Here is a 27,064-nt window from a genome sequence, read left to right as displayed (position 1 = left end):
GGCCGGCGGCTGCCCTTGCGGCCGCCTTCCCCCGCGCTGCGCCCGGCAGCATCGTTAAATTAGAGCGTGGGGCTGAGATTTTTTTTTTTTTTTGGGCTGGCAAACAAATCTAATCAGATTTTGGTGCAGCTGAGATTTTTTTTTCTCAGCTCCGTTCTCGAAGGAGCGAAGGAAACGATTTTCATCTTCCCTGGGAGATTGTTTTGTTAGCCGAAATGCTAAAAAAAAAAAAAAACAAATCCAAGTGCCTCAAGCAATAGTTTTTCTTTCCGTTTTTGCATTTCAAACACTTGTACTCAGACTGCCCACCAACATTGTTTTCTCCCTGTTTTTCGGGGTGCCCCTTGAACTGCTGGAGCCGCCGGTCGCCCAGCTGCCATCGTGCAGCCGGGGGCCGGCAGCAGAGGACGAAGGGGTTTGGGGCAGGCTGAGCCCCGCAGCCTCCTTCCCGCTTCCTCACACTGCTGCAAAACCTGCATCTAAGCTAGGCCTGCCCACGTGTCTGCGTGGTCCTGTGCTTGGTAGGTGGCCCAGATAAAAATAACACCCATCTGGCTTTCAGGTGTTGGCGAAGTTTAGCATCATCTGCTTGCGGAGCTACGTTGGCCGCGGGGATGTGTTTTAGCCCCTGCTCGGAGAGGGGCCGGAACAACTCGAAAGGTCTTTTTCTGCTGGTGGCCCCGTGGCCGTTGGTGGTGGTGGTGGGCACGTAACGGCGCTTTGCAACAAAGGGCTGCTTATTCATCCTTTTTTTTTTTTGTTTCTTTTTATTTCTCTCCTCTCTTTTCATTACAGCTTTAAATGAGGCCACGAATAAAGAGCAGATCAATCTGGGATGGAAAGTTCCTGTAAATAATAGCTGCACCTCGGGGTGTTTCCTCTCCCAGTAGCTGCGAAGAAAAGGCGGGTACGGCTCGGGTTTGACTTGAAACACATTTCCGTGGGCCAGGGCCGCAGAGCTGCCTTCTCAGCCATATTAGCATTTATTGTGGCTTGGTTTGGGCTTTTTCTTTCTCTTTTTTCCTCCTTTCCCCCCCCTCCCAACTTTCTTGCTCATGCTGTGGGCTGCGTCCCACGGATTACGCTGCGCCGAGCGGCTCGGCTCCTGGGGAGCCCCGCGCCGGCAGCGTGCTGGCCTCAGGCTCTATTGCAGGCTGCAATTTTGGGCTTTTCAGCTGGCATTTGGGGTGTGGAGGCCAGCGGTGAGCGCTCAGGGCTTTGGGCTCGGCCCGCCTGGGCGTTGGGGCCCGGCTGGGATTTGTGCCTGGGCTTTGGCGCCTCGGGAAGCTGCGCAGGGCTGAGAGGTGGCAGTGGGGCTGCGGGTGCGTGGTGGTGGTTGCACCTCTCTAGAGGATCATCTGCCAGGTCTTGCCCGGAGCAGGTTGGGCAGCCCAGATTCCTCCGAAAAATAGGGATGGGGGCCCTAAATCCTTAGCATCACTGGTAGGACCATATCCTTGGGCATCTTTAAGCCTTGCTGGGAACTAAACACTTGACTGGCTCCCAGGAGCTGGACCCTAGTGCCCAGCGCGGGTCTCGCTGGGGGCTGCGGGAGTCTCGTCTTCCCTTTCCGGAGAGGCTGGAGCTGCCACGGCCTGTGGGCACGTGCCAGATTTTGGATCAGGCATAAAGGGACATCCTAGTCCCACGGGCGCAGCGGGGTGGGAGAGCCCCAGGGCACCCCATCCCCATCCCCAGGGTGCTCGGGACGCACCGCATCGAGGCCCCGGAGCTGGAGCCGAGCGCTGGGCTTTGCTGCAGCGGGCGCCGGCGTCGCCTCCGCCGCGGGAGAAAGCGAGCAGACGGCGGCACGCGGGAGTCTTGTAACCGTACGTTTATTATTCCACATGGAAAGTCATTAAAATGATTACACGGAGGCCTGACAATCTAATCACGTACATCGGATAGGAACAGCGACGCTGCTAACAGAAAAGCAGACCTGGCCGCGCTGCGACGGCTGCGCACGCGCTCGCGCGGGCTCTTCGCCGGCCCGGCCGCCCAAGAGGAGCCCGCGGCTGCTTTCATCGAAGCCGGCGCAGCGGGGCCATCTCCAGCAAGCGCTTCTTCCAATGACTTCGCCAGGAGCAGACCCGTCCCTTCCTGCCCCCCGCCTCCCCCCTCCCCAGTGACAAGTGCTACAGGTTAAAAAGATGGGCTACATATTAAATATAGGGCATTACCTTCAAGTAGGGCTGGCATATTACACAAATAACCACATTATTTGGTATTACTAGCTTCTTTTTTTTTTTTTTTAATGTCCATGGTAAGACTCTAGTTTAAAAAAACAACAACAACAACTTTCACCTTCCTTATCTGCAAAGATCTTTGTTCTCATCTCCTTAGTTGTTTGGTGTTATTTTTACCCTGCACATACAAGTATTAGAAGCATTATTAAGAACCGGATCCTTCAACACATTTAAGACTTATATTATTATAACAAATAAGACCAAAAATTAGATTTTATAGTTAAATATTCTGTGAGCCAGACAAAGGGGTTTTACTGTACAAGCGATTGTGCATTTTTTTTAAAAAAAAGCAAATTATAGTGCAAAGCAAAAAACGTTGGCCTGTCTCACGACCATTTGCATACAATAGAGGTGCGTATATTTACACCTTCACATGACAATATGTCATAAAAACAACCTTGTTGCCATTGCTTTTTCTTTTGTAATTCATGACGAACAGTCTTAAATTAGCCTAGTATTATGAATGCCTTGTTTTCTTTGTGCTTTCAATCAGTGGCGCGATGGTAGGAGAAACGTAAATGCGTCAAAACACAGGCTGCTGTGGTCCAGTTTCTACAGCTGGCAAGCACCAGAGAGGGGCTCGCCGTTGCTCAGGCAAGTGCAGGTTGCAGTTTGCTGGGGGTAGGGCTTTTTTTCTTTTTTCTTTTTTCTTTTTTTTTTTGCCGTTGTTCTTGGTGTGGCTTGTTTAACTCACGAGTGGTCATTGCAGCTTCCCAGCTACGCCCGGACGGCTTGCTCCAGTCTTTACACGGTAGTGCAATTACAATGCTCTGTACCGCAACCGCCTGCCGAAAAGCTACCAACTGAGATTTGGCGATGGGCATCTCGGTGTAAGGTGCTCAGACCGAAGGGGATGGGAAGGCAGCTGTGTTTGTGTCTGTGTCGGGGTGTGTGTGTGTCTGTGTGCGCGCACGTGTGCATGCACTAAATTTCCCAGGTTACTGGTGGCACTGGAGTCTGCTCCCACTCCCCTGCTGCAGGGGCTTGGCAGTCAGATGCGGAGGGGAGCGGGTACCGCGGCACCAAAAACGCCTGGCTCCCTTGGGCCCTTCCCACGCATCCTTAGCCCTGCCGGGGCGAGGAAGCCAGAATCCAGCCCTAATTCCCACGCCAGGCAGAAGGCACTGCTGGCTCGTGGGTGGTGATGTAAGCTGCTGTGCAAGGCCACCAACTTGGCCTTGGGGGACCCCTTTCTGGTGTCCGGCTGCCTCCTTCGCAGTCCTGTTCGGGTTGCAAACCCTTTGGTGCCAACTGTAAGGATGGCTGCGGGGTGCCCAAGAGACCTGGTTCCTTCAGATACTGCTTTATGCAATCAGTTAATGACGGGCTAGCAGCACTTTGAGTGGCCGTTCCTCAGTTAATTCATCTACAGCAGATACCAGTGCTCTAGCTCACTTTGGGGGAAAAGGAGAGGAGAACGAGGGATGGAAAATGCCAGATAACATTGCTTCACACCACTGAGAGGGGTCTGATTAAAGATTGCTCCTTTCTCCAAATCTCAGTTAGCGCTTTCGGTATGAACTAACAACTGTTAAGTCCTTTCTTAATAAAAAAACGCATCATGTGTTGAGCCACTCTGGGTGAAAACATGGGAAAGAATCGTAACAGAAATATGATGCTTTGCCACAAGCTGCACATGCAGCCACTCCGCGAGGAAGAAAGGAAAACCCAGAGCCCTGGTGTCAGGGTTGCACCAAAGGTGCCCGGGTCCCTTTGCAGCTAACGCGTTTGGAAGCGCATCTCCCACGCTTCGGGTTGTCCTGAACGCCACCGTCGCTTCAGACACCATCACTGAGATTTGCTAAGAGGAGCAAAGAACTGAATGGTGAGGTCAGGACAAAAGAGCAAGCAAAACAAAACAAACCACATCTCATAAAAAGTACATCTCATATGTAAACATAGAGGAAGGGTGGGGGGGGCGGTCTGCCAGGCACGGGATCAACCACGTGACTGTTTTAAAAATAACAACAAATGACAAAAATGAACAATACAACCTCTGGCATCAACAACAAATAATAATAATCGTATCACAGCTCTTGTTCACGTGGCTGATGCCGGCCGACCCGTGAGGAACACGCGGCAGGGCCTCCCCGGCCCCAGCGCGTGCCCGCGGCCCCGCAGCCCCGCTGTAAACCAGGCTCTCACGTGGTGCACGCGGCTCTGCCGTCATCCTGGAGCTCTTTGGTGGTCAGAGGCCCTAAACTGGTCAGAAGGGAGGGAGAGGGGTCAAAGGGTATTGTTTTTCTTTTCTTCTTTCCTCTCTTTTTTTTTTCAGTTCAGTCTTCCTGCATGGGCAGACAGATGGCTTGGCTGTTTTTCTGGTCTTTTCTCCTCTCCGAAACACCTTGGATTGTGCAGAAGGGTTATCTTTTTTTTTTTTAATCTTTTGAATGTTTTGTGTGGGGATAAGGGGAAGAGTGAGATGACCGACAAGTGTTCTGTAATTCCACACAGCCTTTTTTTGTTTGTTTGTTTTCCTATGTACAATCCACATTTTTAAAACACACAGAAGGAACCACATCAAGCGACAAATTCAAGCCTTGTGGACATTCATCTTGAAATGTAACGCAGGTCCTGGTCCATCTTCGCTTGATGCTTGCCCATGCTTGCATGCAAAGGATCCTTGATGGCTTTTGGTTTGAGAGACTTTGGTTTATCTGATCCCTAGGCATCATTTTGCTCTATTCACTGCCAAAAGGAGTAATGTTATGGTGACTGTTTGATTAAGTTAAAGCTATTGGGGCCTGGTTGAGTTCCTCCTAGTAAGGTCTCCAGACTGACTCATCCATCCTCCCAGTAGTTGTCATGGTCGTTGGTGAGTTACTATGGCTCCCGTCCGCATCCACCCCGTCGTTCTGATTGCCCAGGTTGGGATTCATTAAGTTGTTCCCTGCCGAAGCGCTTGTACAAGAAGAAAGCATCCGGGTGGGCGAGCGCTCGCCACCCGCCACCATGGAGAACTGGTAGGAGCCCGACGACGTGCCGTAGTACAAGTGGTAGGGAGAGGGGTTGGCCTGGAAGGGTCCACTTTGGTTTTGGGTGGAGCCAGGGTAGGGGGGCGGCAGGTAGGTGTGGTGGAAGCGAGTCGTGGCAGGCATGCTGGTCATGCTGATGCCACCGATGCCCGTGGCGGAAGGCGTCGCGGTGTAGGGAAAGGCCGCGGACATGGCGCCGGGGTAATGCATCCGCGGGTCGGAGAAGCGGGTCTCGGTGAGAGCTGGCAGCGTCGGGAAGGAGCGATCGAACTGCCGGGGGTCAGAGAAGGGGCTCAGATCTGACGTGCCTGCTCGGGTGGAAGGAGAAAGCAGGCGGTTAGAGCGCTATCCGTGTGTATTCCTGTGCAAAAGGCAGGCTGGAGTAAGCACTACTGGCCACTTCCACCGCAATGACCTGCCTGAACATCGCTACATCCATCCCTGCGTGGAGAGAGGCAAACCGGTGCAGGTCCTGTGGCCTGGGCATCGCCTGCCCGAGGAATTGAAGCCACAGGGAAAAGCACCTCAGATGTGCCAGGGAAGAGAGCTGGGGAACTTCCATACAAAATCCTGAAACTGTTTGTTTAAGTTGGTCCCATTTCCTGTCCCAAAATTTGTTGTTTCCTATCCAAGAAGGGATACGACTAAGCTGACTTCTCTAGAGGCCTATTCATCTCTGGCACATTAAAAAAAAAAAAAAAAGGCGACTCATAAACACAGAAAAAAAATGTTTAGCCTTTACATGCTGTGTAGTAAATAAATGGATGCAGGCCCCAGACGGCGGGTCCCTGAGATAGTCGGTGGTGTATATACACGCACACACAGAGACAGAGGCGAAAAGCTGGAGTCCAGACCAGCCTGCTAAGCCTTCTTGTGGGTGGCCTGTTTGTGCTGATACCATCAGGGGATGGAGCTGATAAACACACAGCTGAAAACTCCCAAGCTAGGAGCCACAATATCCTTCTGCTTGCTTTTCGCTGTGTATTTTTCTCCTTCCAAGAGGATAAAGGGAGTGAGAAATTCAGGCTCACTTCTGGTGGGGGAAGGGAGGTTCGGGTCAGGCTGGTGGTGATGATACCCAGCTCCCTTGGCTGCTAGGGCCCCCCCAGGACTTTTCTTTAGGGGGTATAAACTCAAGGGGGGGGGGTCCCACGTAGCTTGTTCACGTGACTGGACAGGGATCTCTGCTGGGTGCTGGTGGGTCCTGTCCTGCAATGGGGAGCCTAGACTGAAAAATTCATGCTAAAAGCTCCCTAGAGGACCTCAAGGCTTTTTTGGGTGCTGTCCCAAGACCTGCGCTGTGGAAGCCCACCTCTTCCCCCAGTCCGTGCTCTGGAGGAGGAGACACGCTCCTCCAAAGGCAGGGAGAAAAGAGCATGACATTGTCTTGTGCCAGGGTCTCCAGCACATCCAGGATATTTATGATGCTGAGAGCTAACACATAAAGGCTTGTTTATCCCTAAAGAGCAGACCTAGCCAGAAAGACTTTTAGCTATTGCTGACTGTCACATCAGCTGGATTCCCAATCAACTCAAAGTGAGAAAAATGTGTGATGGATATGATAAACGCACTTGTTATTTTTAGATATGTATGTGTATACACACACACACACACACACACACACACACACACACATGTATATGATTGTATATTTGTAAATGTATACAGATATATGTAATATATACATGTATTTGCTAAGATGAAGCCATTTTAACTTCTCGGACTGACCAACAGCCTTTTATTCCCCTCCTGAGCACGACCGAAGGACTTCACCGGTAAAACGTTCTCATTCCTGCTCCAAACTTTCCGTCAGGTCTCTCGCCACCACGGGGGGCTGGCAGAGGCGGGGGTGCGCCCCCGGCACTGCCCGCGCCTCCCTTCGCCCCCCGAGGGCTCGCCCGGACCCCGGCTGGGCTTGGCGTGGAGGAAGAGCGCTATCTACCTATCTTCTGCGGGCCCCCTCCTCGCCGGCCCACCCCACCGCCACGCTTTCAGACAAAACAGCCCCCAAGTCCCCCCCGCCCCGGCGGCTGCCCAGAGCACTGCTCCCTGCCTCCCCCCCGGCGAAGGCGACCCTCTCCAGCGAGCGGGCCGCTCGCCTTCGTCAGCTTTCGCGCGCCCATAAATAATAGTCCATAAAATGCAAATTGAAATAAAAACGCAAGCGCTCAGGGCACATTTCCCTTTTCCTCTATAACACTCTCAAAGGGTTTTCTTCTCTTTTTTTCTTTTTTTTTTTTTAAAGGCTACGTTTTATTGGCCTGAACTTGCGACATTTGGCAATCAGTGCCGGCTACTAATTTGGAGGCAAGCGTGCGAGGGCGTTAATGACCGGCTGCGCGGGGCGGGGGGGAGACGCCCCGGCCCTCGCACGCCGGACACGGGCGAGCCGCGCTGGGCGCCGCGGTCTTCGCTGGGGCCTTCGGCTTAAAGACTCGCCTAGAACAAAGCACCAGCTAGTTTATTAAAAAAAAAAAAGGGGGGGGGAGGGAAAGAAGGAAACACCTCAGGATAATATTTAAAAAAAGGATTAGTTGTGTATTTTGTCTCGCTGTTATCGAAGGGGTTCGGACACTGGTACCAGGCTGCTTCACTGTATAATGACAGTCTTTGTTTTTCCCTGTCGCCACGGGCCTCCCGCCGCCGCCGCCCCGGCTGCCGGGGAGCCGCCCCGGCCTCTCCTCAGCGCCCGGCGCCCGCGCTGCCGCCGGCAGAGGGAGGGCAACGGCCGCCGCGCGCGCGCCCGGCAGGCGGCGGCCGCTAGAGGGAGCCGCGCCCGCGGGAAGCCGCCGGGCTGGGCCCGGGCCCCGGCGGGGCTGCCAGAGCCCGGGGGCGGGGGGGGGGCGGCCCTTGCCCCAGCCATGGCTGCCGTGCCCTCATGATAGGGCTGCCCTGCTCCATCCCGCTGCCCTCACACCGGGCTGCCCTCCTCCACCTCGGTGCCCTCAGGCGGGGTTGTCTTCCTCCATCCCAGTGCCCTCATGACAGGGCTGCCCTCCTCCATCTCGGCGCCCTCACACAGGGCTGCCCTGCTCCATCCCGCTGCCCTCATGACAGGGCTGCCCTCCTCCATCTCGGTGCCCTCATGACAGAGCTGTCCTCCTCCATCCCGGTGCCCTCATGACAGGGCTGCCCTCCTCCATCTCGGTGCCCGCATACGGGGCTGCCCTGCTCCATCCCGGTGCCCTCATGACAGGGCTGCCCTCCTCCATCCCGGTGCCCTCATGACAGAGCTGTCCTCCTCCATCTCGGTGCCCTCATGACAGGGCTGCCCTCCTCCATCTCAGCACCCTCACACAGGGCTGCCCTCCTCCATCTCAGCACCCTCACGTGGGGCTGCCCTGCTCCATCCCGGTGCCCTCATGACAGGGCTGCCCTCCTCCATCCCGGTGCCCTCATGACAGAGCTGTCCTCCTCCATCTCGGTGCCCTCATGACAGGGCTGCCCTCCTCCATCTCAGCACCCTCACACAGGGCTGCCCTCCTCCATCTCAGCACCCTCACGTGGGGCTGCCCTCCTCCATCCCGCTGCCCTCACACAGGGCTGCCCTCCTCCATCTCAGCACCCTCACGTGGGGCTGCCCTTCTCCATCTCGGTGCCCTCACACAGGGCTGCCCTGCTCCATCTTGGCACCCTCACACAGGGCTGCCCTCCTCCATCCCACTGCCCTCACACAGGGCTGCCCTCCTCCATCTCAGCACCCTCACGCGGGGTCTGCCCTTCTCCATCCCGGTGCCCTCACACAGGGCTGCCCTCCTCCATCTCAGCACCCTCACGTGGGGCTGCCCTCCTCCATCCCGGTGCCCTCACACAGGGCTGCCCTCCTCCATCTCAGCACCCTCACGTGGGGCTGCCCTCCTCCATCCTGGTGCCCTCACACAGGGCTGCCCTCCTCCATCTCAGCACCCTCACGTGGGGCTGCCCTTCTCCATCTCGGTGCCCTCACACAGGGCTGCCCTCCTCCATCTCAGCACCCTCACGTGGGGCTGCCCTCCTCCATCCCGGTGCCCTCACACAGGGCTGCCCTCCTCCATCTCAGCACCCTCACACAGGGCTGCCCTCCTCCATCCCGCTGCCCTCACACAGGGCTGCCCTCCTCCATCTCAGCACCCTCACGCGGGGTCTGCCCTCCTCCATCCCGGTGCCCTCACACAGGGCTGCCCTCCTCCATCTCAGCACCCTCACACAGGGCTGCCCTCCTCCATCCCGCTGCCCTCACACAGGGCTGCCCTCCTCCATCTCAGCACCCTCACGTGGGGCTGCCCTCCTCCATCCCGCTGCCCTCACACAGGGCTGCCCTCCTCCATCTCAGCACCCTCACGTGGGGCTGCCCTTCTCCATCTCGGTGCCCTCACACAGGGCTGCCCTCCTCCATCTCAGCACCCTCACGCGGGGCCTGCCCTGCTCCATCCATGGCTGCGTCTGTGCCCTCACAGCGGGCGTACAGCACTGAGCATGGGGCCTTCGCGCGGTTCTGCAACGCCACCGCGCCGGCAGGCTGCTCTGAGGCAAATCAAACACCCTCAGCCCCCAGGCGAGTTGGCGCCACGCCACCCTGCCCTCGGGCATCGGCTTTGGTGCCCGACATCCAAAGCCAGCACAGGCTTCCCCACTGGGCAGAGACTCCCCCAGGCTCCAAAACGGCCCCAGCGATTCCAAATAAAACATCTGTATTGACATGCACCATAACCACCTAATTCCACAGCATGGAAACCCTCTCCGCATTCAGCCAGCTATCAAGCAGCAAGCCGGAGCAAACAACACGCAAAGCAGGAAAATAGGAGTGGGTGAAGCCGTACCCTTGGGCCTCGCGCGGCCTTTGCAATCACAGCTGACAATGCACTTTAAAATCACATCTCATTGTCTCCTCCTCAAACACACACAGCGCCCAGCGCGTCTAAAACACACATCTGCGTGGTAGCACTGCCTCGGAGAATTTACTACGGTTTGCCTTGCTTACTAGCTGTCCAACCCCCATTTGCTTTTTTGGACCCTGGCAATCTGAGCTTGAGTATTTCAGTTGTCCAGTTGCCAATCAAAATATTTGAAGGAAATGTTTATTTTCTTCTCGAAATCACACCAGCTGCTGCACTAACTGAATAAGCCCATTTAGCTGTAAGAATTTAACCATTGTAAGAGTGAATTGAGTCCCCCAACCACTCCAAAATCTGACCCAATCTATCAGCGGAAATGTCAATGTTTTGGATGGGAGTTTGGGGAAGTGTGGAATGTGTATTAAATAAAAGCCATGTAAAGGTCAAAGCCCTGATTAGTAATGCCACTGTCTCCTCGTTAGGACTGGGCGGCCCAGGGGACGTGTAGGCCAGGACATACCCGATTATTTAATTGTGCAGCTGCAATTTGCACTTCTTGAGGACCCCCGAGTCCCCCTGAACACCCGCTTGCCGAGCCTCCGAGAAACAGGCTTTCAAAGCCGCGTAGCCCTCTTCCAGATAAAACAACTGAGCTCAAGGGACAGCAGCTTTATTTTTGCACCAACCTCAGAGACAATATAGGCCTTTTCTCGGCTTGATGGCAGAGAGATGAAAAGGGTCGTATTTGAATGCCTGCATAGTGATAGCAGCAAGACCGTAGCAGGTCTGTGGTGAGAGCCAGGCAGGGAAGGAGGGGGCCGGTCGCAAGCACGAAGGCAAGGAGGCTGGTTCGTGGGCAGCAAACCGCAGAGGATTGTCTGGGTGATCAGCCTCCTCCCTTAAGATCATGCCTGGTCTAAGAGCTTCCTGGTGCAGCCTGAACTGGTCCGCAGAGCCTTGCTGGTGGCAGCGCTGGTGGCTCTGCTCAGCATCCCCTGGAAGCCCTCCTGGGGCAAGGCCAGTTCCACCTCTGGTTGCATCTGGGGCTGGTCCCACAGCACTCCACTTGCTGGATGCAGACCTGCCTTAGGTGAGGGTCTGTACCCTTACCTAAGGTGAGGACCCTATGAGGGTGCCTGGGGCAAAGTCTCTGCCAGATTAGCTAGCCCGGCTGCTTCCCCACTTGCCCGTTTCTGCTTGGAGGGCCTGTCCCAGGAGTCCTTGTGCTGGGACGCTGTGGACACTTTGGCTACCTGTCCAAGAACTTGTCTGCTGCTCAGATGGCCCTGCAAAAGGCCTTAAAGATGAACAGCACTTAAGTATGTCCAGCCCAGCAAAGCAGTTGAGGCTTACAGTGTCTCCACTGTACGGCAGGAAGAGAGGATTATCTGGGGACATGCAGTCACATATGGAAACTGAGCAATTCCACATCACCCAAAACATTACTCTGAGGTCCCCCTTTCAGAGGTGGAGATGTGGGGAACATGCAGGGGCTTCTTCAGGTCAACAGCGACAAACCAGAGCCTCTGCGTGTGTATTATACAACACAAACAAATGCACGTAGCAAGTGATATGTAGAAAGCATAAAGGAAATTTAAAGGGAATTTGATAGCGTAAACCTCTCCAAGTCTATGTAGTATATAAATATCTTTAGCCTGAGCAAACATCACTGTTTTATTTATATGCACATGCATGCCTTGCAAAACTGTCATGAAAAATCTAGCTTGGGGCGGGGTGGGGGGGAATCTCCCTTCCTGCCCTATGCCATGATGATTGACGACAGTGTAAACACTAATGATACTTTACACTTATGTATACAATATGCTTGCATATGTGAGACAGAGTGGGGGGGGGGGGGGCAGAAATTCTCTCTCTATATATACCTCCAGCTATTTTTCTCTTCCAGTTTCTGTGGTGCTTGGACCTCTAAGCGGTCTTTCAACATTTTTCTGACTTCTCTTCCTCTCTGCTTCTTTCCCATTATCATAATGGCTCCGCTGGGGAGCAAGAAGAGGCAGGTGGCCAAAGATGTAGCAAATGTGCTCGGCAAGGGAAGGTGCAGGAGTTGCATTCAGTCTGTGAAGACACAGCTCATCTCTAGAGAAGGAGCTGCTCTCCTTCCCACCCACACATGCAGGCACGCTCTCACGCCTCTGTCACATATGTGAACAAGTTCATTCGTTTCCAAGTCAGAGCCAACTAAAAAAGAAAACAGCCCCTTCCTCCCACCCTGTGAAAAATAGAGCAAAATTTATTTGGGGGAGGGGGGAGAAGGTGTCGAAAAAAATGAGGGTGTGAACAGCATCCGTTGTTACACGCCCATGGAGCAATTGTTCTATATCTGATATAAGTAGCTCTCGAACTGGGTGCAAGTACTTCCTCTGCAGTCTGAAAAAAAACCCCAAACCAAAACACAACAACACACGTAGCTTTTCACAGCATTGCAAGGCACCACCTCGAGACTGCCGAGCACATTTGCTACTCAGTTTTCTAAATCTCTTGAAATAACGCGTGCCTCTGTGTAGACACACTCAGCCCCCAAACCTATGCGCAGATGGAGCGCCACAAACCTAACATCACCCTCCTGGGTCCTTTCACTGCACTTGTAATCAGAACCCAAATACACTGGGCAACAGACTCCACACTATGCTACACAGAGAGCAAGAGAGTGAACCAGGGACATTCCCAGGTATTCCTGGCTTGGAGAATCATGCGCCACCTCCTCTGCAAAAATCCTCAAGGGCCATTGGGAGGCTTTTTCCTCTGTCTCAATATTCAAGGGAGAACCCAGCTTCTTCAGGGCCCGTTCATTCCCATCTCTTGTGCTAACGCTGTCCTTCAAAGCTTACATTAGCTCTTCTCCCTCCCCGATGTTTACCCCCTGGATGTATTTAGACAGAGCAATCAGCTCTGCTCCCAGCCTGCCTTTTGCTAGACTAAACAAGCCACGCTCTTCCAGCTTCCTCTCCTGCGACAGACTCTCTCTTTCCCTTGCCATCCCCAGAGCCCTTCCTCACCACAGCGTGCCTCTGGACCAACCTGCCACACAGTGCATCAGGCTCAATCCTCTCCCAGCTCTGTCCCACAAAGCTAATGAATAAGCTAACGGTGCTAATTGGAGCAGGTGGGTGGGCTGAACAGGAAGAAGAGCTGCAGCAATACCTTGATTGCAGGCACTCCCTCTGGCCTGCCTGCGCTTTGCTCTTAACCTGTATTCAAAGGGTATTAAAAAAATTAACAAGCCCTGACTACATAAAAGGAAGTAGCTGAATTTACAACCCAGCCTGCAGCTAGACCACCTTGCCTGCCGAGCAGGTTTGGACCAGACCAAGCCTGCTATGGGAAACCCACTGCAGCATGCTGCGCTGATAGGGGAGGTGATGATACAAGATACGGCTCCTGCCCTGCTCTGCAGCTCCTGATCTGCACCACAGCCCAGCAGCAGCCCAGCCTTGCATTGCAATTTGCAGCAGCGCCCTCCTGCAAAAGGGCCCTGGGCTGGAGGCTCCCGCACAGTGGTCGTGATGCCAGCATGGCAACGATCCCACAGCATGTTAAAGAAATGGAGCCAGGCTCGGTGCATGCTGTTTGTTCTTTCATCTGATGGCAGCACCCTGCGCTGTGGCTGGGAAGCGGAGCTGGCTGCACATCAGTGGCAAAGGCAGCGGTCCCTGGTGCTTGGACTCGCTCTCAAGGGATGCTCCAGTACAGCACTGGCTCGTGTTTCATCTTTGACCATTACATGGCAAATTAATTTAAGGGACATCCATCGTCCAGTGGGCAAATGTAATTGAGAGGAACAGAAAAGTAGTTTAAAGATAGGCACAGAAGCATTCAGAGCCTGAAAGGAGGCAGGAAACCCATCTTCAGCGTGTTCCTTCCTTTGAGGCTGAAGCTGAATCCCACAATATGTTTTCTTCCCACTAATGCTTGCCTAGCTTCCTTTGGAAACAATTTAGTCTCTGCCCATGGTAGAATGTTTTTATCCATTAAGAAACGGATATTTTAAAGAAACCATAAGTCGATCTGGACAGGGATTAGGAAGCAGCAATTCAGTGTATTTGCTGGGCCCGTAATTTAGAACTTAACCTCAGAGCAGCCACGTTGCATTTCGGAAACAATAGGGCACTTGCTGCCTATGCCAAGAGGCTTCTTAAAAGTAATATAATACTTTAAAAATGTATATTTAAAGAGAAAAAGAGAGAGAGATTTTACTTTAAATGCATATGGTGAAGCATTCTGCTGATGCCTGGCCTACATTAAAAATGTTGCACTGGCTTTAAGTAATGGATTGGAAATCAAGCTGGTTAAAGCTGTGTAGTTTCCACAGATCAGGCGATCTGAAAGCTCTTCACCAGCAAGGACGTTTCCAAAACCGTTTAGCAGACGCTAAGGCTGGGAGAGGCAGAATGGAGTTTGCAAAAGGATCCAGCTTTTACTGTTCTCCCTGTGAAGTCAAGGGAATTTGGTTTCTCTGGAGTAATATAAAGAGCATGTAAAGAGATGTTAAGTGCATTAATCAAACCAACTCACTCTGCTACTAAGTAGATCAAATTTAAAATCACTTTGCAATTGTCCTCATGTACACAAGGCCCCTACATGTTGCTGGACAATGCACACAATCGCTTTTGAGTGGTTGAAGATGTTTCCACCGCAAAGCTAGAACACAGGAGCCGGCTGCGTGGGCGGTCCTACTGTGTTGCAATGTGAATAAAACGGTTCAGCATGAACCACGCGGAAAGCAGGGGCCAGGGCAAAGCGTTGCACGGAGAGAAGGGGGCTGCTAGGACCATCTCAGGTCTCCCTAGGAGGATGTGTGTGTCACCTTCCCACTTCCCCAGAGCAGTGAGGTCGCAGAAGCAGCCGAAGAGAGGCAGAAGCAAGTTCCTTTAACATCTTGCTTCACTTTTGAGAGCTTTTTTTTTTTTTTTTTTAAGTTAAAAGACAAAACTTGAAATGAAGCAAGCACGCAAGGCTCTGGCTTTGCGTGCCCCATAATAAGGAACCATTTCAAGCCATCCTAATGACAGCTTGGTGTCTTGCTGCGGAGACGGGAGAGCCGGGATTTCAAAACCTCAGATTTTCCAGACCTCACTCGAGAAGTATTGGGCCAAATCTTTAATGCAGGCAAATGGCTCTGCTCTGCTGAGGCCAGGGGAGCAGCATGGGCTTACACTACACGAGGGTCGTGTCTCTCCTACCTGTTCAGGCCAGACTCTCATCACAGCTACACTTTGTGAACCCAGGCTCTTTTTTTTCCCCCCAAAGCAGTGGGAATGAGAAAAAAATCTGCTCTGTGGAGGGCTAGTTAGAGGAGTACATTCATTTGCACACAGGCACGGGAAGGGATTGATTCTCTTATCTGCAAGGCATAAAGTAAAAGCAAAGCCACCAAAATAAACTGACACTCAGCAGTGTAAAACCACTGTGAGAGCAGGATCGGACCTGCGTGGTCACAGTGCTGGGCATGCGCTCCTCCCATGTTTCCTGGCATGCCCTTCAGAAACAATTGGTTTTCTCTTACCGGGAGGTTTTTGGTTTGAGACCATTTAACCTCAGGATGATCATTTTACGCAGGGGCTATTTATAACCTCCAGGGGCTGCTTTACTGAAAGTCTTCTGGAAATGGCCGAGGGGCAGATCCTTCTCCCATTTACATCTGTGTCCTTGCCGTGATCTCTACTGCAGCCACATGGCCTTCCCTCCAGCCCAGGCAAGACTGGGGTCTGCCCGGGACGCCCATAGGAGGACTGTCACGGTTTGGGCAGGGGGTCATTTGATGGGGCTGCAACCACATAGGCTGCCCACAAGCAAGGAGAGGAACAGGCTCAGCTCCCTGCTGGAGTCCTGAGCCTCCAGGCAGGGGCTCAGCCTTCAAGGAAGGTTTCTGGGCCCCCTCTGGTCCGCAGGACCAAGCCAGAGCAAACACATCTCCGAACAACGCTGATGCTGTATTCCCCCAAAAGATAAACGCTGTCTCCTACACGCCTGACTGCTTCTAAGAACAAACTCCAGGGGCCTTGCTGAAGGATTTGGGGTGCCCGAATCCCACCTCAGTGGCTGAGGCCATTTGTGAGCATCTCAGCCCACTGACGGGGTTTGCCAGAAGCAGAGTAGGAAGCGCTCACGCAAGCAGCTCGGTCAGCAGGGCTGGGAGGCCAACAACCTCCAGCACGCGAGCGGGAGCAAACAGCTCGGCAGGGCAGAGGGCTGCGGGGCCACAGGGGCTCGCGAAGGGACGCCCCGCTCACCAGCTGCCTCTCTGCACCCCGAGAAAGCTAAACATGGCTCAGGTTTGGGAAGTACTTGAGTAAATGGTAGTTGGGGCCGGAGAAACTTCAGCCTGCCCCGTTTGTCCCTCTTAACCTGTATCTCGTTATGCTTTTGCTAATCGGCTTCTCATGTGTGTTACCTAAGAACGTGCCAAGTCGTGAGAATTACAGGCCTGTTAACTCCTGTGTTATTCTTGGCATGGGCCAGGCTCCACTTGCTCGGGTAAAAATTATGATCTCTGTGAATAAGCCGTGTGTGTGCGAGAAAGGTGTTTTTTTATTATTACTATTGGTTATAGTTAGTGTTGTGTCAAAAGGACACAGCTGAGATTAAAATTACTAAACTGACTCTGCTCCCAGCTCGGCTGGTATGAATCCACGGTTAACTATAGGCAAGTTCCTCCAACTTACAAACAACGTAGCCATGAGCGCAGCGTGCACTAACTATGTTTTACAGCATTCCTGATACTTTGGATCTACTCTGCAGGAACAATTTTAGACAGCTAACTTTGTGCCTCCCCTTTCCTGCTGTCACTTGAGGTTCTGGAATTTGGCACAGAGAATATCTGGGGCCAGTTTCATTTTCCTTTCTGAAACTGTCGTCACCTGAGTCTTTGCACTTGCTCCAAACAGCACTCTTCGAGTTTCTGGCACAACAGGGGACCATGCTAATTTAAATTATGCATCTTTCCCCCCCCCCCCAAGAATCTCTTTATTATAGAGCCAATTAGATGAGCCTATAACACTTTTTTTCTCTCTCAGCGAAAATCCAACGATAATCCTGCACAAACTGCTTGGGTTCTTTTCATAAACTGTGCTAATATCAATGAAAACTCCAAGCATAAACATTTGCATTTCAATGAGAAATAAATTAAACTTTCACTGTAATTTTGGGTTGGGAGGAGCAGGGCAGCTTCTGCAGTTCAGGTAACGTTTTCAAACATGTTTTTGTGCCTGAGACACCCTCTTTGCCAATGACACCAAGGTTTTCAAATATCTGCATCACTTTTGAAAATGCAGCATAAAGGCTTCAATTTTGAAAACTTTAGGTCCGCAGCCTTCTGATAGGGCCACCTTTTCACCAAAACTCAAAATACTGCCAGCTTAGTTTGCATCCCTTAAATCCCTGTTAGTATCTCTGCTGATTTTTCAAAGGGAAACAACAACAGGATTAAAATTGCAGGGAAAAGGAGCACATGTGATGCATGGAGAGGAGAAAAGGCTCTCTTCATACATCACAGGGGTGTCTGGGTGTGCTGGGAAGTCTGGGAAAGCAGGATTGCAAAGCAGCTGGATGTTTTCTAATGCAGTGCCCAGTTTGGGGATGAAATTCAGATGCATGGGAGCGAGCAGACCGAATAAGGCAAATCTCAGGCAAATACCTCAAGGACTAGTGGCAATTTCTACATCTTTCCTGGCAACAAGCTACGATGCAGCTTCATGGGGAACGCCTGAGGGCTCAGCTACACTGAGTGCAAATATGGGAAGAGCAAAGCCCGTGTGTGGGTGGGTGGGTGGGTGGGTGAGTGGGTGCACGCGTGTGACCATGCAGGTGTGCATACATGTGAGGAATTACTATGCTGGAGTTAGGTGATGGATCACCAGACTTGGCATAAACACAATGCAACAAGATAAGAAACCGCTGGGATTAGCATGTAAAGTGCAATACACCCTTTCTGGCTGACGCTTAACCGTCTGCACGGGTACGTTCATGTCAAAGAAGCTACTGGATTCAAAATACCTTGCTTAGATCTCCCTTGCCTCCCTACAGAAACGCTGCTCGGTTTTTCCTGAGACGCCACATCAGACGCCGCACGGCGCGAAGTCGCCCGCCTTTACGATTCAGCCGCCAAGTTTTGGGATCTGCTCGTTCAGCGGGAGCCAAAAGGCTTCCGGGGACGCGAAGCCCAAGCAAAGCCCTCCCCGGCCCCTCCTCGCGGCAGGGCTCTTCACCCGCCACGGAGCCGGCCGCGCGCGGGTTTGGGGGACGCCACCGGGCCGGCGCACCCAGCCGGTTACCTTGTATAGGAGTTTGCGGCTGCGAGCCGAAGTGGCTGGGGGTGCTGAGGGACCCGCGAGGGTTGGGTGTCGTCGGGGTGACTCTCATGGACTGCCGCAGGCGTTCCAGCTCCCCGTAGCGGTCGGCGAAGGGCTTGGCCTGGTCTTCCAGCTTTTGTCTGTGCCCTGGAACGGGACAAGAGGGTCTGATATGCGATCAGTTGGCCTGACCCGCGGCGGAGGCCCGAGATCATCCCGCCAGGGGCGGACGGAGGAGCGGGATCCGCGCGCCGGCCTCGGGGGTTGCGTCCGCCCTGCCCCAGCCAGCAGCGCGCGCCGCCCCTCGCCCACCCCGCCGAGAAGGGGGAAACCCAGGCCAGCCGGGAAAAACCCCGTCGCCCCGCACAGCCCTTCGGTGGCTGGGGAACGAGCAAGGAAACGTCGAGTTTTAACAACTTTTCTAGGGCGCTTGCTCAGCGCGCGGGAAGACAAAGTCGTCGCTTCCTCCGGCCCCTGCCCCGCTTCGTGACCCCCCCCCCCCCGACCGGGCCGGAGCCACGGCGAGCTGCAGAAAGGCAGAAAAGGAGCGCCGGGAGCAGCCCGCCCCGTCCGCCGCGAGCGTGCCTTGGCCGGGCCGCTTTGCTTCTTTCTGTTCCTCTTTTGCCGTAAAACGGGGGGACCGTTCCCCCCTCCCCGAGGCCCGGCCGCAGCCAGCGAGCGTCCGGGCAGCCCTCCCTCCTCCTTACGTAGCAGCTGCTGGATGAGGGCAGAAATGATTGAGTTCACGCTAACGGGCCCGAGGCGAGAGGCGCATGAAGTACGCTCGATGCATAACTTTCGCATTTTACTATATTAATCATCGCTGAATGGCTTCACTCTCTCTGGGCCGGCTTCCAGTCTCAGTTACACCCGCACAAAGCTGGAGGGCCTCCAGGGAAGCCTCGGGCTCGACACCGGCGCCGAGCTCGGCCCTCGGCTTCCCCTCGCTCTCCACCTGCCGCGCCGGCCCGCCAGCGCCTCGCACCTGCCGAAAAGGGACCTTCGCGAAGCGGCCGCCCGCCCCGGGCTCGCAGGCCCGGCCCGGAGCGGGGAGAGGAGCTGGCGAGATGCCCTCCTGCAGCTGAGCTGCGCTTTGTCAGATCCCGCCCTACAGCCTCAAATTCGGCTCTCGGGGGCTTTCAAAAAGGGTCGACGCCATGAAAGCCCGAGAGGCGCAGAGCGGAGCCGCCCCTGCCGCGCGCCCTCCTGCCCGCCCCCACCACGTCCCTAGCGTGAGCTCGGCGCCAGTTTATAGCGAAGGCGCAGAAAGTCCCCAGACTTCCCCCTCCTTAAACCTGACGCCTGCTATCTTGCGATCTCGCAGTTGCTCGGCTCGGGGCGCTGGGGCCGTCCGCATAGACGGCTCGGCCGGGAAGGGGGAGCGTTCGCTCTCCGGGGGCTCTTGCGCGCCCGGCCGAGCTCCCGGCCGATGCAGGGCTCCGCACGGCTCCCGGCGGCAAAGCGAGCCCAGCCGCAGGCTTGGAGGGACATCGGCGCTTCCTGCTGAGCTCCACGTCCAGGCGAGCCCCCCCGGATGAGACCCGCCTGGGTAAAACCTCAAACAGAGCTAAAAACGGGCAGATGCCGGAGAGCAAAACTCAGTAAGAAAGGATTCCCAGCAGAAAGCAAGACCTAGCGGTGTTTTAAAAAAGTATTTTCCCTCCTGCGTGAAGCAAACCAAGGAAACCTCAAATCAACACCGTAAAAGATGTCTTCTAATCTCTGCGTGACCCCTAGACCTCAGGCACCTCCGCGTTATCTGAGGGCCTTCAGGGACGTGAGCAGCGTCTGTCACACGATACCTGCTCTTTCCCCAAGGGGCAAAGTGTGTGCAGTGAGGTGTCTTGTTTTGGCCCGCGTTTTATTATTTTAATACATGTTTTAACACACAAGGTAAAAAATAGGTTACGCTTTCCCTTTAACCAGTTTCTCAGGCAGGGGTTAGCAGAGAAGCCAAAAGGACTTCAAAGACCAGCTCCCGCAGAAATTTAATAGAAATTAATTTAGCTGCCCTTAACTCAGCTGTAACTCCATCCTGCAGTAGTAGCTGGCATGTGACAGAGAAAATCCTGAAAAATAAATCAAGTGATCTCTGTGCTGATAATATTTTTAAAGATTATTCAACTGTGCAACTCCACGGAGGGCTCCATGGGGCTGCGTCAGGCTGTCCCGGGGCTGGCGGGTCACCGCGCTCTCTGAGCGCGGGCACGGCCCTGGGGGGTTTGAGCCTCAGGCATACACTAGTGCTGCACTTATACCCCTTAAAAGAGGCTGGTTTGCAGGGAGTCTCAGCAAGTACTAACCCCCCCCCCCCCACCGAAAGCTAAAACTATCCTGATAAAAAGAAGAAGTAGAAAAATAGACACAAATAGAAGTCAAGGCAAATACAGGGGCTCACCTAGGAGGGAAGCCCAGAGCAGAGCTGTGGTGTGGCGAGGACCTTTCCTGGCTCTCCCTAGACCCTCTCCGATTAACGCCGGCGGTGCCTTAACTTCATCCGCACAGGCGGCACCAAACAGCGCTAAGCCACACGAAGTAAGAAAGCACATGAGTTAAAAACCACCACCTCTAAGGACTACCAAGCCTGTTGGGTACACACTGTCTCACCAGCACTTCCTGCCGCCTGTCGCGTATGTTCAGGGACGTCAGACTTGTCATGCAAGAGAGAATCACTATTAATGGGTTTCTTTCATCAGAACAACCTGAGCTTTTGAATTTCTACAGTGGCTTCCTTCACTATAAGCCCTTCCCCATCTACCCACAGCTGTCACGCAGAGGAAACCAACGCTGTCAGATGAACAGCAATTCGTACCTTAGAGAGAAGGAGGGTGGTTTCTAACTTAAACCCGAGGACTGACTCAAAGCCTACCAAAGTCAGTGGACAGATTTTCAACTGACCTCAAGCAGCACCAGATCTCATCCCAAGAAATCAGTCAGAGAAGTCTTAATCACCTCGGTGGGCGACTTCCCTGTGCGTAACCTGCAGCCCGTGCTGGAGACTTTCCACTGGGTTTCCTCCTGCGTTTCGCTCTGCGCCCAGCCCTCTTCCCTCTCCGTCAGCACAGTTGTATTTTGGACTGTGCTAGCATTGGCTTGCAGCTCAATATTTATGGAAACGACAGTCTTTACTACTATAAAGTGATGGCAGCTACTGACCCTAGGCACTTCTTGTCAACAGAGAAGGAGTTTTAAAGATGGATTGAGTTTCCAAATCGGCTGATATTCAGTATGACATGATGTAAACATTGACAGATCACCTTGGATCCTGGTGTAGTAACAAGATCTGTATCAGCATATCAAACAAACGAGCCCATTGAACATTTCCCAGCTGGAAGAACCGATGTGAATTTGACACTTTAGGCCAGTAATAAGCAGCATACTGGAAGTTTTGGGTGTTTCCTTGGAAGGCAGACAGCGAAACAGTGTATGCGGCAAGGAAATTCAGGCCCTCAAAGCCCTGATTTAAAGACATGCTTTCTGCATTAAAACATTTCAAAGACCAAGTAGAACCTGCTCTTCCTTGAAGCGCTGCACAACCTGACATGGCCTCCAAAATGGGAACCTAGAAGGGGTTTCCAGGCAGCATGGAGGTGTTCCAGCAAAAGCTGCTTATTTCCCTAAATTACCAAGATGCACACCCCAAGTTTGATCAGAAAAGGAGCTCCAGGAACTTCATGGCTTGAACGATACCAAAAGCACACAGCTGGCAGATTTTATTCAGCCGAATACAGAGACTGGAGCCATCTGCAAGACCTTGGCACCCTTGGGGACGCTTGAGGTCCTGGTCCCCAGGTTTAGCTATGGTTAGCTGCAGATGGTGTTACTGTCGGAGTTGCACAGCGCGTCCTCCTCCCTCGGCGAGTTCGGATCTGGGTGTCACGTTCGCCCCAGTCCCCCTCCCGCAGCCCCGTACTACCAAAGGAAGGGAGAGCAGATGGTGGGAAGTGGCTTGGCCTTCCCCAGGCGTCTTGCTGCGAAATGCTGGCAGCAAGCTGGAGCAAAGGAAACTCAGAGCAGTTCAGCTCTGGGGGGATGTTCATTAGCACACACATTTGCAGATCATTTCCTTCACTCCACTGAAGAGGAGACGGTAGCACGGTCTGGGGGAAAGCGCCTCTGCTCTAACGTGCCGCGGCAGCAGCTCGAGCCGAGCCACCAGCTGCCGTGCAGCACCCCACGCATTCACCTTTAAAGCAAGGCTCCAGCAACGGAGGCGAGCTCCTCCTGTCCCTCCGCCAAGGCACTGCTCAAATATTAATAGCAAAACCCTACAGCTTAGCAGAGGAAGCAGCTAACCAGGAGCAATCCGTGCGTCCATGCTGCACGCAACCTAATGGCTTCGTCTATACATGTCCATGAGAATGGACCACAAGAAAGCGATCAGCAGTGGATAAAACTTTGGCTCAACACACAAAACATACCTTTCAAATCCTTCTTGTAGCCCTCAAAATGGGTACTTCAGAAAGACACACCAGTCCTCTACAGAGGGTTGAATCTGTTCCCAGTCTGAGCCTCGGCTAGACTATCAAGCCCCAGCATGCACTCCAGAGCGAAGCCACATGTGAAACGCTCGTGTTATGGGAACATCAGGCCTGTCACTTCGGGCAGATGCTTGGGCTTTTTTTATCTTTACACATCTATAATGCAAAATGTGGCTGAACATTCCTCAAATTTCCCTCAGAAACTCACCTCTAGCTCAAGACTCAGCACGGGAAAATTTCTGACCGAGAGGAATTTGATGGAGAGCCCCGTGACCACCAAAAGAGGGGAGGGAAGGACGGCACGGGAACAGGAACTGAGCTGCCCGCAGCGTCAGCGGCTGGAAGCGACTCAAACCTGACGTCTCCGCCAAGGAAGATGGACATCTCCACTGAGCTCCTCTGGTGAGGAACAGCAACCAGCAAGTGCCAGCAGTACTTCAACCGACTTCTAAAAGTCAAGCCCAGAAGTTCACAGGAGGGAGCAAAAGGAAAGGAGGAAAATGTTAGAGGGAACCGTCTCTTCTGCTGCCGAACAAAGTCAAGCACAGATAACTCATTATTCACATGTTTGAAGTTGGCCTGCTTACGCCATTTGGAAAGAGAATCAGTCACGGCGAGTCTTTGCTTTGGTTTCCTCTGGCTTTCGTGAGACACTACCGCTACTGTCTTTCTCCGGCTTTGAGAGAAAGGGGAGTGTGTCGCAATGCGCCTCGGCTCGCATGTTCTGGCACAGGATTTACACCGACTTGAACAACGAAAGGAGAATAATATTTGGGGGGGGGGGGAAGTGAATTAAAAAAAGAGGTTGCTAATTTATAAAGCTTTTTTAGCTGGTGGTGGTCTAAGATGAATTGGCTGCCTCTAAAAGGATGAAAATAAATATCCCTCTTTTCGAAGGAAATACGCTGGCTTGCCGCCAGCTGGCAGGAAGCACGGAGATATGTTGCATTTACAGTAGGTTTTTACTGTCTGAATCTACAGCAGTGGGAGAGATGTTCGTTATACGCAGCCTGGTATTGATTAGCTGAGCTTGCGAGCCCCTAATTTCCTCTCACTTGCAGGTTAGTCCCTTGGCTTTGCCTCTGCCTGTCCACCCTGCGCCCAGAGGGTTGCAAGCAGGGCACCTTCTGATGGACCTGACTGCACTTGTGGCCTTTTATCACACCAGCAGCCCCAGCAACTAATCCCTCTGGAAGGAAATCAAAGCCAGTCATTAATGCAGATGTTCAAACAGAAATCAAGGGCAGCTTTTCCAAAAGCTCCTGGGACACAAGAGCCATGGCCCACGTTCGCATCGAGAGGAACAGCAAACCCACCTTTCGGTGTAGCTCAGGCACAGGTCCCTGAAGGACACAGGCTCCTTGTTCCCAGGGCTTCAGCAGGGAAACTGAGTCTTCCTGGATTTGCAAAGATATTTAAGCGCTTCAGAGTGCAGGTAAGCGCCTGGCGGGATTCTCAGCAATAGACTGGGCAAAATTCATCAGGTTTAAGCACTTAGCCTGCTGAGGCATTGCTGAGAATTCCCACAAGTGCTTTCCTGCACCTTTCAATGCTTAAATACCTTTGAAAAATCTGTCTCGAGACTGCAGGGTGAATTGGGAGTTTTTTTTAAAGTTTTGATTGACGATTTGAAAATTTCACCCAGCGTCGTAAACTAGCAGATCAGTGAACATCCACGGGAAATACAGCAGCTTTCGTAACCGGGTGTAAAAACCACTAGCCCCACTGACTTCTCTGCAGTTGCTCCCATTTCCAGGAAGGCAAAATTCAATTATGGGCTATGATCCAGTTCTCACAGAATTAGGCAAAACCCCTGATTCAAAGATTTCAAAGCTGGGTGCTTGAGAGGAAGCAGACAGATCTCAAGTGCATCCAGCTGGTGTTGCCTCAGTCATGTCTGAGATCAGATTTTTCAAATGCATATACTAGCTGTCGCTACCGTATATCAGTGGAGTTATGCCAGTTTGCAGCAGGCAGTGAGTTAATGCCTGCTATCTAACAACTTGAAACGGGACCTGCACGGTACTAGTAGAGCTGGTTTTTCCCAGCCACGGGAACCTGTTTCAGTAGGGCAAACGCATCAAATTCCTGTGGGTGACACTGCTTAAGGAGACTCTACCGAGGACGTGCAGGACCATCGGCTGGGTTCAGACCTGCGCGAGGAACGTGCCACGTTACAGCTAACGCATACGAGACGCAGCTGAGGCTGCAGGGCCTCTCGGTAGCCAAATGGACGCAGTAACACTGCACCAGCCGGGACTGTGCTCTCGGTAACGTGGCACGACGCAGATCAGACCCAAACTTTCCCAAGGTTCAAGGATGCTGAGCCTTGGGTTTCCCCTTTGCCCTAGGACAGGGCTGGAGCTGAGCCCTGACGTTTGAATGTTAATATCCCCGATGCCAGGATTGAGCTCCAAGACGTCTCCGGAGACGGGCTGCTCCACCGGGTAACCGCAGCCGCTGCCGAGCTTCGCCAGCACACACAGCGTAAGGCTACGAGCAAGATCCCCGGAGCAACGCTACCTGCCAGCACCCTTCATCCTCTTCGTTCAGCTCCTCCAAAGCTCAAGCAGCTCTGCAGCACCAATCCTGAACCACGGCCCGGGGGACCGCGCAGCCCGTCCCCGCAACCGCCAGTGACCCGGGGCCGCCGAGCCGCCCGCTCCTGCGCGCGGGTGTGGGACGCGCTCGGCTGTGACGGCGCCGGCAGAGCCTGGCGAGGGGAGGCTCGGCCTCGGCGCAACGATTCGGAGGCTGAAGCCGGGCACTTGGGCTCTTCTCTTCTTGCCACTTTGCCTGTCTTTCCTCCCCTCTCTCCCACTACAACGTACAGATTCACTGGAAAGAGTAAGATAAAATAATGCAAAATCATGTCTAAGCACCTTCCGCTGCAGGATATGATTTATCGCTGGCTGATTTCAGAACAGGTGACTGGTCTCCAGCAGCGGAAGAGCAGGGTCTTCGGAACTAAATTTCATCTCACTCTGAGTCAAATCCTCTTCCTCCCTCCGCCACATCATTAAAGCGATTGGTCGCGTTGATAAGCCCTTTTTAGAGGGAGAAACAAGACGTGTCCTGCCCTGACATCTGATGCGATCTTGTGGTTTTGTTTGATAGTTCTGGTCCCTTAGCTGCTGTCTTCCCTGAAACGAAACTTTCTTTTTAGCATTGACTTTTTTCTTTTCTTTTTTAATTTAAATCCGCAACCCCGTGTACTGTGCTCCTTAGCTTTCAAATCCTGCCAGACGTACGCGAAGCCGCACTGCCTGAATAAACCTGGGAGAACCCTCACCAGCGACAGCCTCGGCGTACGCGTTACACCCTCACGTCGCCCTCCGCCCCACAGGTGACCAGATCCAGTGCACAAGTAGGTAAACTGAGGCACGGGGCCAAATTCACTGCTGGCACACCGAACCGCACCTTCAAGGAGGAGCATCCCTTTGGAGCATCCCGTCACCATGTCCTCGTCCTCCTCCTCCTCCTCCCCGCGGCCCGCACCAGCTCGCTCCTCACGTCCCACAGCTCCCCTGCACCACATGCCTCGACCCAGGCCACCTCGCCTGTTATTTATTTGCACAGCACCCGGCCCGGCCCGGCCGCAGTCCCCAAGCAGAGCACCGAAACGCCTCCGACATCTTTCTGCAAGCAGCTTTCAAGGAAAGGCTCAACTCTCCAAACATCTCCCATCCACCAGATCGCTCTTTTTCTTGAATTTAGTCCCTTCCAAATATGCGCTCTCTCTCACGGCCCGCTTACTTTTCCGATTGTGATTTTTAAATTTTTTCCCCAAAGCCAGAGCAAGAGCAGGTATGCCGATTTTACCCCAGCTGAGAATCGTGCCCTTGGGGTTCTCCAAAGCTTTCAGATGCAGGAGGTGTTGCAACCCATTTAAACAACGACTGCTTTGTACAATGCAAGCAGAAAATAATTTCCCTGTTCTGACCCCCCCCCCCCCCATACCACTTTGCTCAGAAAATATTAGTCATTTTTAAGTGAAATGATTTTGAGGTTATTACGCACTGGGTGATTATAAAAGGCGAGGTGGAATTTACTATAGGCAGCAAATAAAATAATTAGAGGAGTGAATTTACTGGAGCCTGTATAATTTCAGTTGGTCTGTCAATACTTCTGTTCAGGCCAGGGCTACAGCCTCGAGCGACAGCACCCGAGCACGGCGCGACGCGATCGCAGCGCTGTGAGCGCAGCCGAGCACCCTCTGCGCCGGCCCCGGGCTCGCCG

General features: G+C 53.3%; 1 protein-coding gene across 1 annotated transcript in view; it reads right to left on the bottom strand.

Moving 5' to 3' along the window:
- Nucleotides 1–1,819: 1,819 nt before the first annotated feature.
- The window catches only part of RUNX3 (RUNX family transcription factor 3), a 37,851-nt gene continuing 12,606 nt past the window's right edge, over nucleotides 1,820–27,064 (bottom strand). Inside the window, exons 4-5 of the mRNA XM_068917498.1 lie at nucleotides 18,327–18,491; nucleotides 1,820–5,529 (exon numbers count right to left, since the gene is read on the bottom strand). Coding sequence (XP_068773599.1) covers nucleotides 5,006–5,529; nucleotides 18,327–18,491 — 689 coding nt within the window. The 3' untranslated portion in view covers nucleotides 1,820–5,005. The remainder of the gene's footprint in view (nucleotides 5,530–18,326; nucleotides 18,492–27,064) is intronic.

Source organism: Struthio camelus, chromosome 23 (assembly GCF_040807025.1).
Source record: "Struthio camelus isolate bStrCam1 chromosome 23, bStrCam1.hap1, whole genome shotgun sequence".
NCBI lineage: Eukaryota > Metazoa > Chordata > Aves > Struthioniformes > Struthionidae > Struthio > Struthio camelus.
Note: the sequence above shows the minus strand (reverse complement) of the source record. Positions and strands in the feature narration are given on the sequence as shown.